Here is a 14,809-nt window from a genome sequence, read left to right on the forward strand (position 1 = left end):
TATCTTATTACATGCTAATTCTTATTTGACTTTTGAATGCTTCTGCTATGATCCAAACTTATCAAATATTGTTGTCCTTTTGAGATTACTGTTTTTTGAGGAACCTATCTTCTTTTATATTATAGGTGGGATTCTTAATAGATTCTCCAAAGATATAGCAATTTTGGATGATCTTCTGCCTCTTACCATATTTGACTTCATCCAGGTTTGTAAAAATAATTAGTATCTTTACGTTTGTTGTACTTTCAAAAATGATTAGAAAAAGAGGTAACTTTTATTTTCATTTGATTGAGAGTTGAAGTCCTGTCTATTATATAAATTTTGTTAATATCAAAAGTCTTCAAAATAGGCATAAATTTAGTAAATACAGTGATAAGTCAGAACTGTTTATTTGACCTAAATCTAAGGCAATTCCACATTTAGATGTAATAGCTATCTACTTGGGAATGGTTTGAAAGGTATAATAGAGCATCTGTCCCCAAATCACTGTCCACAATATGACATTTCTGACATTGGCATTACTGTTTGATGTAAATCACCTACCTCCAAAGGGCCCATGTGAAAAATGAAGATCTATTCCTTGATGGGCTACAGTTTCAACCAATCTTATCCAGGAACACGTTGGCCCAGGTTAGCTAGCCAGCAACCTCACAGTAAGAACAGTAATACAGGGACAGATACACTTTCAAGCAGAGGCGAGGGGAAAGAAAAATCCAGGACTAGTGAGGACTATTCCTGGGTGACAGATCTGAAGAGGCCACCAGAGAGGTAGCCTGGCTCTGAATATGTGTCCTGGTGGTGGGGTGATTGACTGGAGGTGAGAATGCGAAGAAAGGAGGAGAGGGAGATAAAGGTGACCTAGACCTAGGGGATGCACATTAGGATTCCATAAGTGGCAGGACTTAAGGAGAGTTGTGAGTTAATGACTTTGGCTATTGGACCAGGTTTGAAAACAGCTTCCTGTCTGGCTTAGGTCAAGCAAATGCCAGTCTCAGTGATCTTGGAGAGACAACTAGAACATTGCAGCCCATCTTAGGATGAGTCATTCTCTCCCTACACCCCTTTCACCCTCTTCCCCCAATAATAACACTTTATTTGAAAGGGCCTATACTTGTGTGTATACACAACTGACATTGGCAGGTACAGAAAAACCAGTTTGAAATGATTGGCATAATTAAATACATTAACTGTTCCATGTGAACTTTAGCATATTGGATTTCCTGCAGTTACTTCGTTTGGGGAGATAACTCATCAGCAGCTGCTGGAATTCTTTAATCAGTGCTTTGGGTTCATGCATTTGAAGGAGCATTTCCCGTGTCTTTCTTTAAATGCTGTTTATTTGTTGTAAGTGTATAAATGACTGGCCCCAAATATGATATTGTTAAATTAGGTACCAACTGGACCTGGGCATTTTGACATGATTGCAGCATTCACAAATATTGGCCCTTGATAAATTTTTTTAGTTTTGTAGTTTATTATTTTCTGAATCAGTATGAAGCTCACTTCAGAAATCCTCTGGGAAAAATGGTTTTTAAATACCTATTTTATAAATTAACACTTTTTAAACACATGTGATGACTCTCAAATCCTTTCTGTTATGGCAGTGTGAATAGTTTCCACTCAGTTTCCAATGTGGAAGTTACTTAGTTGTGGTTTCACAAGTACTTAGGCAAGACTCTTTTATTTATTTAATTTTCCTATTTTATTTATAAGAGAGCTTCACATTAAGGAAGCATAACATATGATTGTCAAATACAGTAAAAATCTGATCAGTTTTGATTTTATTAAAAACTCAAGGGTGCCTGGGTGGCTCAGTTGGTAAGTTTCTTACTCTTCATTTTGGCTCAGGTCATGATATCACAGTGGTGATCATGTCCCACGTGGGGCTCTGCACTGAGCATGGAATCTTCTCTCTTTCTCTCTCTCTGCCCCACTCACACTTGCTCTCTCTCTCAAAAAAAAAGTTTTTTAATCATTCATTCACCACAGTTTTATTATAAAAAATCCTCTATATTGTGAGGTTCTTTGTTATACTTAATTATATTCACATGAAATAAATTTATTCAAGTCACAACATTATAGGAACAGATTTTTGCACAGGATAAAGCATGCCTGTACATTTCCTTTAAACAGTTTAATTTCTATTTATTCTATTTCCTAACATTTAATAACATTCTGGAAAATTTGCTTTCTGGATTGGAACATTGTATAATGAAAATGGAAGATCTGGATTCTGTTTCTAACCTGTAACATGAGGTAGAGAAATCTGATGATGGTCACTTTTAGTACTCAAATTCTGTGCTTCAGATTGGCATACTGGAAATGGACGTTACATGACAAATTTGCTCAGGCCATTCCTTAGGCACTGAGATCAGATTAACTAAGAACTAATAATTTAGAGTTAATAATTTAGAACTGTGTGTAAAACTAAAGGCACTGGTTTAATATATTTGATTTTCTCATTACACATAGAAACCTTAAATTCCTTCCTAGTTTTGAATTTACAAAGGAGGAGAAACAAGTCAAACAAGGCAGAGAAAGACTGTGTCTTCACATCCTACTTATCTCCATGTTTAGGTGAATGACTTATTTTTTCATTAAACAGAAGCCTATATATTTTAAAATACCAAATTCTTCTCTTTTAAGCTTCAAAACCCTTATATATTTGTTTCTTTTTCTCTTATCTTAATATGCGATTACACTGAGTCCTCCTACTTTGACTTCTTCTGTGTCTTTCACATCTTTTTCTTTCCGTTCATTCATTTTATTAATCCCATGTGTCCCTTACTTAAAAATTCATTTATGAATTAAATTCCAAATCTAGTATTCATTTCATAGTTTTAAATAGGTGTTTGTTTATTTACTTACTTACTGGCTTACTAATTTACTGCTGATTTCAGAGTTATCCTTCATTCTTACTCATCTGCTCTGGTTTCACAGGCAGTGCTATGTACTCTTCAGTGTCGGGAATGGTTTTGAGCTCCTTATGGTGGGGTGAAAATGTGCTGGGCACTTCCTAGGACCATGAATGGATGATGCCTTACAGTCTTTATAGTCTATTGAATTTTTTCTTTCCTGAGGAAGTTTAGGATCTGTGTAAGGATGGTTGGAAATTAGAAATCTGTGCTCCTATTTTCATCTTGTCTTGAATTCTGTCTATTGATTTTGTTGTCCCTCTCACTAATGCACCTTCTCTGAAATGATTCATTGACTATCTACTGTGAATTAAAAACTAGGACACAATTTAAGGCTTCTTTGTGTAATGAGAATATCGACTGTATTATACCAGTGCCTTTAGTTTTGAACATGCTAAAGTATTAGCTCCTGACCTTAGTACCTAAGAATGGCCTCTTTATGGAGGAAATAGAATTATTTTTCTCGATGCTTAGACTTCTTTTTCACTTATTTCTCAGTTTGGTCTATATTCTGTATGATTATAATTGCTGGAAATTTATCTTGTGAATGTTTCATAATTTACAGTTGTACCCACCTTCTCCATTATTCTCTAACCCAGCGTGATATCTTGGTTGGTTTGACTTCCCAATTCTACATATTCTATTGTAACAGTTGCATTTCATTCCTAAGAATCTCTACCATATCAGCAATCATGAAAACAAAATGATCACTTTCTACAACTAATATTACAATCCAAAACCACTGAGTTGGAATTATATGGTAAAAACAGCACAGGTCAAATGAACACAGTGCTGTTTACAGCTGCCAACAACAAATTAGAAGACCCCGATCCTCATGGAGTAGCTGAATGTTTCCATGCCACCAATGCAACAACACTTCCCTTTTAGACATACTGATATTTAATATGATGGTCCATTTTAATTAAACCATATTCCCCAGTTAATCACACTTGGAACACTTGATCCCCCTCTCCCAATATCCTATTTCTGGAAAATACATGTCTTTTGTAAAAACTGTAGTTTGCCATTGATGGAGTCTTGTCAGGTAGTAACTAGGGCATGTGGGGCTTTCTCATTGTACTGGCGGCACTGGTAATAGGGCAAGAATGGATAAGAAAGACTCTCCTTAGATTCCTGAGTCATCATATGTAATTGGTCTAGTGCCTGGCACAGTAAAGATTTATCTGAGTATTTGTTGATGAGTGAGAGGCCGGTATGGCAGAATTGCTGATAGAGACATAGAGGCATTTTCCCTAGAAAGGCATCATTGAGATATCATCTGAAGTTTTATTTGAAAATAGCAACCTGTTCAAAGATTTATGCAGCTCTTATCTACACTCCTGTCCCCACTGCCATCTACCAAAATGTTGTGCATTTCACGATATCAGCTAGAAAAATGCATGTGTCACCCATGGAAGTTGGTAGAGAACTGGCTCACTGATTATCATACGGATTTTACAATAAGTTTATTTTTTTAACCCTGGTTATAACATTACTTTATTTATACTTTATTCAAATGGGTCATTGTGGAGCAAATGTTAGCATACTTTTTTTCCTTCATAAAATGTTTAGATTTAGTATCATGTGGAAATATAGAATGTAAGCCTATAACTTGCTTCCAAAAACTGCCAATACGGTTAGCTTGTTTCTGACACTGCTAACAGGGCTCCAGTTTCTTTTGGTTAGTGTGAAGAAATACCTCTGATCTTGGGCTTGACTGAAATACAAAGTTTATTTCAACTACATATGAGATGGAAAAAAATGTCTGCTTTAAAATCAAATCAGCCATATCCCAAAAACCTTTACTTGAGCCTTTATAGGTCATCTCCAATTATTTTAAGGAATGAGAATAGGAAAGTTGGGAAGGGGAGTAAAATCTATTAAATATAATTTTTAAAAATCATAAGCATGAGCCAACTATGTTTAGAAAAAATTAAATAGCTTGTCTAAATGACCAAACTTTCACTTAAACCAAATCTTTGTGACCCACAAGGTTCCAAGATGAATGCCCAAGTTTCAGAAATTGTCTAAACAAAATAAATCCTAAAATTTTACATTTATACCAAAATTATTTCAGAATAAAAAAATTATTTTAAAAGAAGTCCACACCAGAAAAAACAATTCATATTCATCTAAAATTTTTTTAACATAGAGCATTTTAAGGCATATAGGAAATGAGAATATCCTGAGACCCAAGAGCACCATGTTTTCAAAACTTCGAAGTGTTGTAACCTGACCAATATTTTGTATTTTGATAGAACTTATGAAAAATCTTACTTTGAGGTGGCTGCCTTCCTCCTAGGAAGATACCTGCCCTTGTTAAGAATGGAACAGAGTGTGACGATCTTCTTTCCCAACGTATCTGTGATATACCTTGTGCGCTTTGCAACATGAGAACATTTACTCACCAACGTGCTCTCTCTGATCCTACAGTTGTTACTGATTGTGGTTGGAGCCGTGGCCGTAGTCTCGGTTTTACAACCCTACATCTTCCTAGCAACAGTGCCGGTGATAGCAGCTTTTGTTATATTGAGGGCCTACTTCCTCCACACCTCGCAGCAACTCAAACAACTGGAATCTGAAGGTATGATGCTGTGCGTACAATGCTCACCATTGTGGAAAATGACCACAAAGCTATTTGTGATTCTCTATCATTCACCTACTTTGCCAACTTTTTTGTCCTGCTTTTAAACTCTTGCATTGTGTAACAGTGAGTTTTAAAAACGTATGAATATGTAAAAGGACACAGTAAATTACATAGCACACATAGGTTGTTTTTGTCCATTAATGACCGAGTGACTTCATTTTCTTTTTTTTTTTTTAATTTTTTTTCAACGTTTGTTTTATTTTTTTTTATTTTTTTTTATTTTTGGGACAGAGAGAGAGACAGAGCATGAACGGGGGAGGGGCAGACAGAGAGGGAGACACAGAATCGGAAACAGGCTCCAGGCTCCGAGCCATCAGCCCAGAGCCTGACGCGGGGCTAGAACTCACGGACCGCGAGATCGTGACCTGGCTGAAGTCGGACGCTTAACCGACTGCGCCACCCAGGCGCCCCTTCATTTTCTTTTTAAAGCAGGTGCATAGAGCCTTAGAAGGGTTGTAGTATAGGATATTCATTCGTAATTTTCTTATATAAATTAAATTTTAAAATGATAGTGCTACTATTATTACTGAAGGTTTGTCTGGCTTCCCAGAGCATACTGGACAAAATATTTCTGTCTGGACTGTTTTCAGGCACCTTTCCTTTCCTCCTGGGGTCTACCTTTTTGTCTGCCCCCGAGCACTGCTTGAGCTATTTGGGAAGCACATTTTTCAGTAACAGCTTCAGTGCTGGTACATTTTCAGGGTTAAATACCCAGTGTGTTTCTATTGAAGGTTAATATCTAAATGAAGTCACATGAACTTGAATAAATTGTTTTGAAAGAAAAACATTTTCTCTCAGCAGTGATCAATTTAGGATTAGCTAGAAAAAAAATGTCCAGTGGCAGTCAAGAAATATGAATAAAAAATGACATTGATTTTATAATGAGTTCCCATCTATGGTAGCCCAGTAGAAAAGGAGGGTAATTCATTTTAAAAAAATACCAGGGGTGCCTGGGTAGCTCAGTAGGTTAAGTGTCCAACTTGATTTCAACTTAGGTTCCTGAGGTTGAGCTCTGTGTCCTGTGTCAGGCTCTGCGCTGAGCACTGAGAATGCTTAAGACAGTCTCTCTCTGTCATTCTCTCTCTCTTCCTCTACCTCCCCCTCTGCCCCTCCCTAACTTGTGTGCAGACACTTGTGCACATGCTCTCTCTCCCTCTCTCTTTCAAAAAGTGACAAATTGCACCTATTCAAAGAATGGTACCAGTGTGAAAAACCTCTAACCCATGATATTTGACCAATGATTACTCTCTTTGAAGCTAATCTTTTTCAGGTGCATGGTAGTAAGAATTTGCATTATGTAGCGACATGATTTGCCATGTTTTCTATGGGAATATTTCACAGGCAGGAGTCCAATTTTCACTCATCTTGTTACAAGCTTAAAAGGACTATGGACACTTCGGGCCTTTGGACGTCAGCCTTACTTTGAAACTTTGTTTCACAAAGCGCTGAACTTACATACCGCCAACTGGTTCTTGTACCTGTCAACACTGCGCTGGTTCCAAATGAGAATGGAAATAATTTTTGTCATATTCTTCATTGCTGTCACCTTCATTTCCATTTTAACAACAGGTAATAGGAACTTGTTAACTTCTTAACTGACCATTTAATTTAAAGCTTTGTCAACCCCAAAATGCTACATTCTTATTGGTTAAACATTTTAGATATCTTTAAATAGATTTGGGGGACAGTTTATTAATCCAAAAATTCATTGATTGTTGAACAAATGACTTCTTTGATTTAGAGCTGTGTATAGTATTATCTCAGCTTTACAGTTTGGGAACAACAGACACTGAGAGTGTCAGATAACAAATCTATGACTGAAAGAAAAATATTGTCTTTTGACTCTCATATTGGTAAAGCATCCTGGCTTCAACAGTAATAGATCTCATTTATTCAAGAGCTCTCTGAATACGGGAAAAGAAACATTCCCATTTATACACACATATAAAACCCCCCTCCCTGGTAAACTTTTTTTTAACCACCAGTTGGTACAATTCATTATCCTTATGTGAATTTTACAAGATGAAAAACTACCATAGACATGAAATAACTTAGACAGAAGTACCATCTTTTTAAAAATATAAGTGTCCTGAATTTTAACATCTTTGGGAGAAAACCAGAAAACCTTTCACTGTAAGTAAAATGAAACTCTATGTAGACAAATGAGTTCTTCTAATTTAAGAAGTTGAATTACTGAGCTAGAAGTCTTGAAATAGTTTACACCTGTGACAGTAGACACAGGTTCACAGCAACTGCCAGCTCTGAGGGCTTGCTCGGTTGCAAGGATAGAATCCTTCTCAGACAAAATGAGTAGCATGCTGGTGTCACAGGAGTGCCTCTCGGAGCCCGGGGCAGGAGGCAGGCTGGGTCTCCAGAGGAAGCGGAATAGGCGTGGAGAGTGAGCCTCAGCTCTTGTTCTCATCTCTTGAGGCCAGATGCTGCTTGCGCCCCATCCTTTCTGTGGCTACTTCATCCATTTCTCTCTCTCTGAAGACTGGTTTTGCCATCTTTCCGACTCTCTGCGGCCTCTTCATTAGGCCCCTTAACAGCAGAGTGCCTCTGTCTAGGTATAAAGTACTGGAGAGAACAGAAAGCAGGCTCATCGTGACTCTGTGAGGGTAGTGGGTTCCCCACATTCATTGTTCTGTCAGCTAGAGCAGCGGGAAGTGGTTCTATGAAATGAATATATGGGCAGGCAAATGAACTCAATCCTTAGTACAGTAAAGTTTCTCTTCTTACGTTCAGAATTGTAAAATTTTTCCTTCAGGTTATTTGAAACAGGATCAGAGAGGGCTGAATGAACAAAGATCTGTTAACAATGAATTCAAACTGATATGTCATATGCTATGAAATAGTGGTTAAGGATCTGATTAAGTCCTGATATACTAGGGGTTAGTAGTCAAAGCATTTACAGATCAGTTTAGTTCAGGACCTATCAGCGAAATCTGATTCCCAGCTAGTGTGAGTGTTAGCCACATGGCTAATACCAGCCCAGCCTCTACTGGTCTTCAGCTTTGGTAACTTGTACATATTAGTTAGTTTCTCTAAGGTCCTCATTGTCCTCATAGGTAAATATACAGAATAATAGTACCTATCCTATAGTTTCCCATGTGCATTAAATGTGATAATTTGTGCAAAACAGTATAGTGCCTGTTCCCTAGTAAATAGCCCTAAATCTTATTTTTGTTATTATTAAAATTTTATCTTATTCTCATCTTAACCTTTAGAATGAGAAATATTTGGGGCCCAATAAATCTTACCTATTTAGAATAAATGATTTAGTATTAGAAGCACATACCTACTATCTATGGTTTGTCTTCTGTCAGAGGATATATGGAAGAAAAAATTTCAATTAATAATAATAGGACAAATTATTTTCCCCCATTTTAGAACCCAGTGACAATTTTATCCCACATTATAGATGCCAGGACTGACTCTCAACTGAAATTTGATAACCTAAAGTTTTAATAATTTAAAAACTTTCCCATTAGAAAATTTTTATGGCCATATATTAGTGGTCCCCTCCAGCCCTGAAAACTATTTATTCTAATTCAACACTTAGGTATTGTTCTTCCTGGGTGAAATAGTCATTTTTAAAAAAAAACATAAAAGTCAGTTTTCTCTCTTTCCTAATGGCAGACCCATGAGTTTTGACTTCCTCATCAAACTCTCTAAGTCCACTTTCTCCCCCAAAACATCTGATTAGCAGAGAAAGCCCTCCTCGCGAAGGCAGAAGACATATCCAAACATCTTGTGGATGCTGCTTAGACACACCCGTCTCCTGCTTTTGACTTCTCTGTGGAGGAGCTCATCCAGACATAGGAGGTCTTTTTTGCATTGTCCATCCTGGTCTTTGGAGGTTTTATTACTTACAGAGAAGTAGTAAAAAGAGAAAACCATGATGTTTACCCAATACTAGAAGCCCCTTCAATATCTGAAGTATTGTTTTAAAAGGGAAACTCCTTACTAATATTCAATCACTCTTTAATTTAAAACATTGGTTGAATGCTTAACTATAGGCAGGGCATTATTACTAGTGGTAGATGCTGTGGTGACCTGAGATGAAGGATGGTTAAAATTAGCACAAAATTGAAATAGAACTTTTAACATGACATATGCTCTAAAGTGGCTCACAGAGGAGAGAAAGAACATAAAGTTTGTTTGTATCTTTTCTTCCCACCTATAGGTGATGGAGAAGGAACAGTTGGTATTATTCTAACTCTAGCCATGAATATCATGGGTACATTGCAGTGGGCTGTAAACTCCAGCATAGATGTGGACAGCTTGGTAAGTAACTATCACTTTTTAACTTTGATGAAAAAATTTGGACAAACCAAAAAGTATAGGTAATAACATAAGGGACAACTATATATACCCACCCCCAAGCTTAAGGAATAAAACATTACAGATAAATTGAAGGCTACTGTGTAGGTCTTCTTTCCTCTGCATACACAACCACAGTCAAGATCTAGTGTTAAAGTGAACATTACTGTACAGTCTCCTTGTCCAGGATTTTTCTAGGACAGATACTCAGGAGTGACATTACTGGGTCACAGAATTTACCCACATTCAGCTTTACCATATGGTACCCAACTGTTCTCAAGTATCTTATATCTGTTTATACTCCCATCGAGAGAGTGTAAGAATTCTCGTAGGTCCGGAGTTTCAGCAACACATGAGCTTGTCAGACCTTTTAATTTTGGCAATCAGATGGATGTGAAGTGATTACTAAGGAGATAAGGCTGCGTAATGCATATTTATTGATCATTTGGACTTCATCTTGTGTTCTTTGCTTGTTTCTATCAATTGCCTGTTTTTCCAATAGTGGGAGTTTTTTTCTTAATTGACTTACAGAAGTTTATGAATTCTGGGTTGTCAGTTCTGTGTACTTTAAACATGGCCCTCCAGTCAGTGGCTTAGCTTATAGTGCCTTTTGATGAAAAGAAGCTTTTAAGTTCAATGAAGTTAATTTCATTAATCTTTCCCTTTATGTTTTGGTATCTTGTTTAAGAAACCCTTCCCTGTATTAGGTTTTCCAATTTATTTGCATTACATTTGTGATGGTAATTTTTTTAAATTTCTAGTCTTTAGTGATAGCTTCTTTCTCATTCCTAGGGTGTTTCTTTTTGCTTTCTCTCTTTTTGCTTGATCAGTATTCCCACACATTTATATACTTTTTTTGTTTGTTTGTTTGTTTTTTATTATATATGAAATTTATTGACAAATTGGTTTCCATACAACACCCAGTGCTCATCCCAAAAGGTGCCCTCCTCAATACCCACACATTTATATACTTTATTAGTGTTTTTAAAGACCATGTTTTGGTTTTGTTGTTTCATTTGTCTTGGTTCCTTACAATGCAGAGCCCACACTAGTGTGTAACTGAATGAATGCTGTATCAGGGCACATAGCCCATGGCAGCAAGAGTGAGAGAAAAAAGGAAGAAAAGTGGACTTCCCACTTTTAATTTAAAAAACAAATACATGATTTTCAAGGGTAGCTTCATCATCAACTTCTATTTGTCTGGCTGGAGCATTGCAAATCAGTCATCCATTACTGCATATGCAAAGGGATGAGGGAGCCACGTTGAGAATGACATAACACTATCATTACACATTTTGCCTAGGTTCCTTTTCCATCTTCTGAGATAGGTCCCATGTTCCCAGTGTGCCCAGGATCATTCAGCTATAAAAATTATATAACCAATTCCTATCAGAACAAATATCAGCATAAAAAATATCTCTAGGGAAAAAACAAACCTTTTCATTCTCTCTTCCTGCCCATGAATCTTAATATTTTATTGAACCAAAGCATTTTAATAATTTATCAAAATGTTATCTAACCCTAATATGATTTATGGTAGGGTGTCTCTCTTTTCCTTTAACATTATTTTTTGGAGTTTGATCAGCTTTTTTCCTGACTCCATTTATCTCCTCACTTAACTCTTATGCTTTTGGGATTGGGTTTCATAAATGTACTTAGAAATGTTTCTTCTGCGGGGGGTGCCTGAGTGGTTCAGTTGGTTAAGCGTCTGACTCTTGATTTTGGCTCAGGTCATGATCTTGTGGTTCCTGAGTTTGACCCCTGTGTCGGGCTCTGTGCTGACAGTGTGGAGTCTGCTTGGGATTCTCTTTCTCTCTCTCTCTCTCTCTCTCTCTCTCTGCCCCTCCCCCACTCTCTCTCTCTCTTTCTCTCTCAAAATAAATAAACTTAAAAAAAAGAAAAATGTTTTTGTAGAAATAGCAGGAAAAGAGTAAATCCATATTGTGCTTGCATTTATTTATTTGTTCAAACTTTCCACAACTTTGACTTTACAGTTAATATCCTCATGTACTTCCCCTCTTTGTCTAAAACTATCTCTTTACCTTGTATATGCTCAGTTCCTTTCTCTTTGCTGTATTAATTTTCTTGGTTTAGAAAACAACCTCTGTACACTGATGTTGAAACCTTTGGTACATTTCTATTCTGCTGTCCAATCTCCATTAAAGTTTCTTTAAGGTATTTTTACTTCCCCAGTTTTTTGCATGGGCATCCTGGGCTTTGTAACCTGTGTTGTGTCATTGTGTCTTTCATTTTCCGGCATAAAAGAATCTTTGCCAAGAACTATTATGTTATAATACAGTCTATGAAAAGTATCAGTGTTTACATTTGACCTCATTTTAAAAAGTCATGTTCTTTTGTTTGAATATCAAAGTGATCATGTTAGTTTTCATTTCCCTGCCAAATAGGATACATGGTCTTTCCTGGGCCCTCATGAGCATTTATCCACTTTTTAATTCCCATGATACAGCTTTTACCTATACAACTGCTAAATTTGTATATTGAACTTTTTACTTTCATCTGGTATATGTTGAGGGTAAGAGGGGAGAAAGCTGTGCCCTCAAATTCACATCTATATGATGTTAACACTGAAGGTCCTTGTGATCTTTGAAGGAAAAACTCAGGGTATTCTCATTTTACATTACTAAGTGTCTTAACCAAACTTAGATCTGAGTTTAAACACAGTAAACAGGATGTTTTGATGCACACTTTAATTTCTTAGGATTTGAAAGAATATTTCATTTACCCATCTGGCCTACTTTAGACATGGGCGCAGATTCAAACATAAACAGAACAATGAAGACATAAAAGCGGGAAATGACTTTTCTTTTACCGCTCATCAGTTGAGTACACCCAGGTGCCCAGCTTTTATTAGCTTCCAACCAGGAAGGGTAATATTTGGATGATAACCCTTCCTTATCCTTACTTCATGTCACTTTGTATTTGTGACTGGCTACACATCTCAATTATCAGCACTCAAAGCTGACCGACAGCCCTTTTATTACATTTTCCTAATAAACTCTTTACTATATTCCCTAAGATAGTTCTTTCCCACCTTCTTATCTTTTCTCAGGAGCTCCAATAATTCCACCACCTGCACTCTCAGCCAGTGACCTTGCTACGAACTTCATAGAAAAACACAGATGCAACCGGAAAGAATTTCCTTGTTTCTCTCCACCCTACTATACCTCTACTCATATGCTCTACCTTCCCTCTGTCTTTGTTCCTATTTAAAGGCCAATAATATGTAATTCACTCTTCTATGTGGGACCTCTCTCCCTATCATAAAACTACCTCTGTTTGAGCTGTAGCTGAAGCACCTCTTTCCTTTGATCTATTTATAGCACAGTTTCCTGAAAGAGGGCATGTCTCCTGCTTCACTTGATTTCCATCACCCCCATGACTCATGACCAACATCTTGCCAGAACCAGCGTCCTTGTTTTCCTTACCCTCTCAGCAGTACTTATGCCATGAACAAATCCTTCTTCCAGTGATAGTTTCTTCTCTCACTACCATGATGCTACTCCTGTCTGTCTCTGCTACCTCTTTGGTTCCTTCTTAATTCTCTTTGATGGCCCCTCCTCTTACAGATCTCTGAACGTCAGCTATAGTCCAGCCCTCTTCTACCTGTATTCTTTCTAGCTGTTACCATCGGACTCCATGCTTCAGAAACCATCTGTCAATAAATTACTCATTCATATCTCTACTGTAGACCATTTTGGGGCATAAGTTCTTACCTAGAATTTCTTCAAAATACCACAGGGGGTATCAAGAGACCGTTAAAAGGGAATAAAGCTTCTGTTCTACCTACTAATTTGTCTGGCTTTATATAGTAGTTTGGAAAAAAAGTCATTGTCAGCTTATGAACGATATAGTTTAATACTCTGTGAATCACCTCAGAAATTTAAAAAATAATAAAATTATCATAGAGTCAAATTTAATAATTCCCAGTGGAAATCCCCATTTTAAGGAATTTCTAATTATTTTGGTTGATACAACAGTGTTTTAAAAGCTGTTATTTCAGAGGTGCCTGGGTGGGTCAGTCGGTTAAGCATCCAGCTTCGGCTCAAGTCATGATCTCGTGGTCCACGAGTTTGAGTCCCGCGTCAGGCTCTGTGCTGACAGCTCAGAGCCTGGAGCCTGTTTCAGATTCTGTATCTCCCTCTCTCTCTCTCTCTGACCCTCCCCCATTCATGCTGTCTCTCTCTGTCTCAAAAATAAATAAACGTTAAAAAAATGTTTTTTAAAGCTGTTATTTCAGATTCACTCTTCATTTTAACATGAATTGTGTATATGTTTGTCTGTTTGTTTCATTTGTATATTTTACACCATTCTGTACATGGGATGAAAAAAGAAGTGTTAATTCTTTTTAACTCCATACTTGAAGTGCTATAAGAATTACAGTTGTTATTGCTAAAGCTATAATTTAAAATATTTTTTGTATTCCTAGTTAACAAATCTGTGTACTGATTAATTTTCTTTGGATTCACAAGATGCTTGGCATTTTTAGTACCATAAAGCTTCTCTTTGTCCCATTGTTAGCTACTTAAACATTATATATCTTAAATAGGCAGTGCATACCTATATTTCTGCCTCCATGAATGAGTGAAGATTAAATAAATAAGAGTTAGAATGGGTACAAAGGTGGTGTTTCAAACTTAGCAATACCAAGCCATCCAGTGACTGATAAATTACCCACACTCAAAGTCTCTTCTTTGAATGAGGCAATTAACAATTCATGTATTTTCAGGACTGTCTACCACTTAGTGATATCACAGCTACAAGATCTGAACATATGAAGATTATCCTGCTTCCTTCATTCTCTAAGGACAGCAGCAGATAACACATGCCTATTGTACTGTGTTTTCCTGATAATGACACAAGAGGAAGAAGGCCAGCAGGATGAGCAGGGAAGACTGCATATCTG

At 36.9% G+C, this 14,809-nt stretch overlaps 1 protein-coding gene across 3 annotated transcripts in view; it reads left to right on the forward strand.

The window, feature by feature from the left end:
* The window catches only part of CFTR (CF transmembrane conductance regulator), a 187,469-nt gene that overhangs the window by 121,760 nt on the left and 50,900 nt on the right, over nucleotides 1-14,809 (forward strand). For all 3 annotated transcript variants that reach the window (NM_001048009.1, XM_045041230.1, XR_006587667.1), the window contains 4 exon segments: nucleotides 126-205; nucleotides 5,349-5,499; nucleotides 6,904-7,131; nucleotides 9,749-9,849. In NM_001048009.1, the coding sequence (NP_001041474.1) occupies nucleotides 126-205; nucleotides 5,349-5,499; nucleotides 6,904-7,131; nucleotides 9,749-9,849 (560 nt within the window).

This window comes from Felis catus, chromosome A2 (genome assembly GCF_018350175.1).
Source record: "Felis catus isolate Fca126 chromosome A2, F.catus_Fca126_mat1.0, whole genome shotgun sequence".
NCBI classification, from domain to species: Eukaryota; Metazoa; Chordata; class Mammalia; order Carnivora; family Felidae; genus Felis; species Felis catus.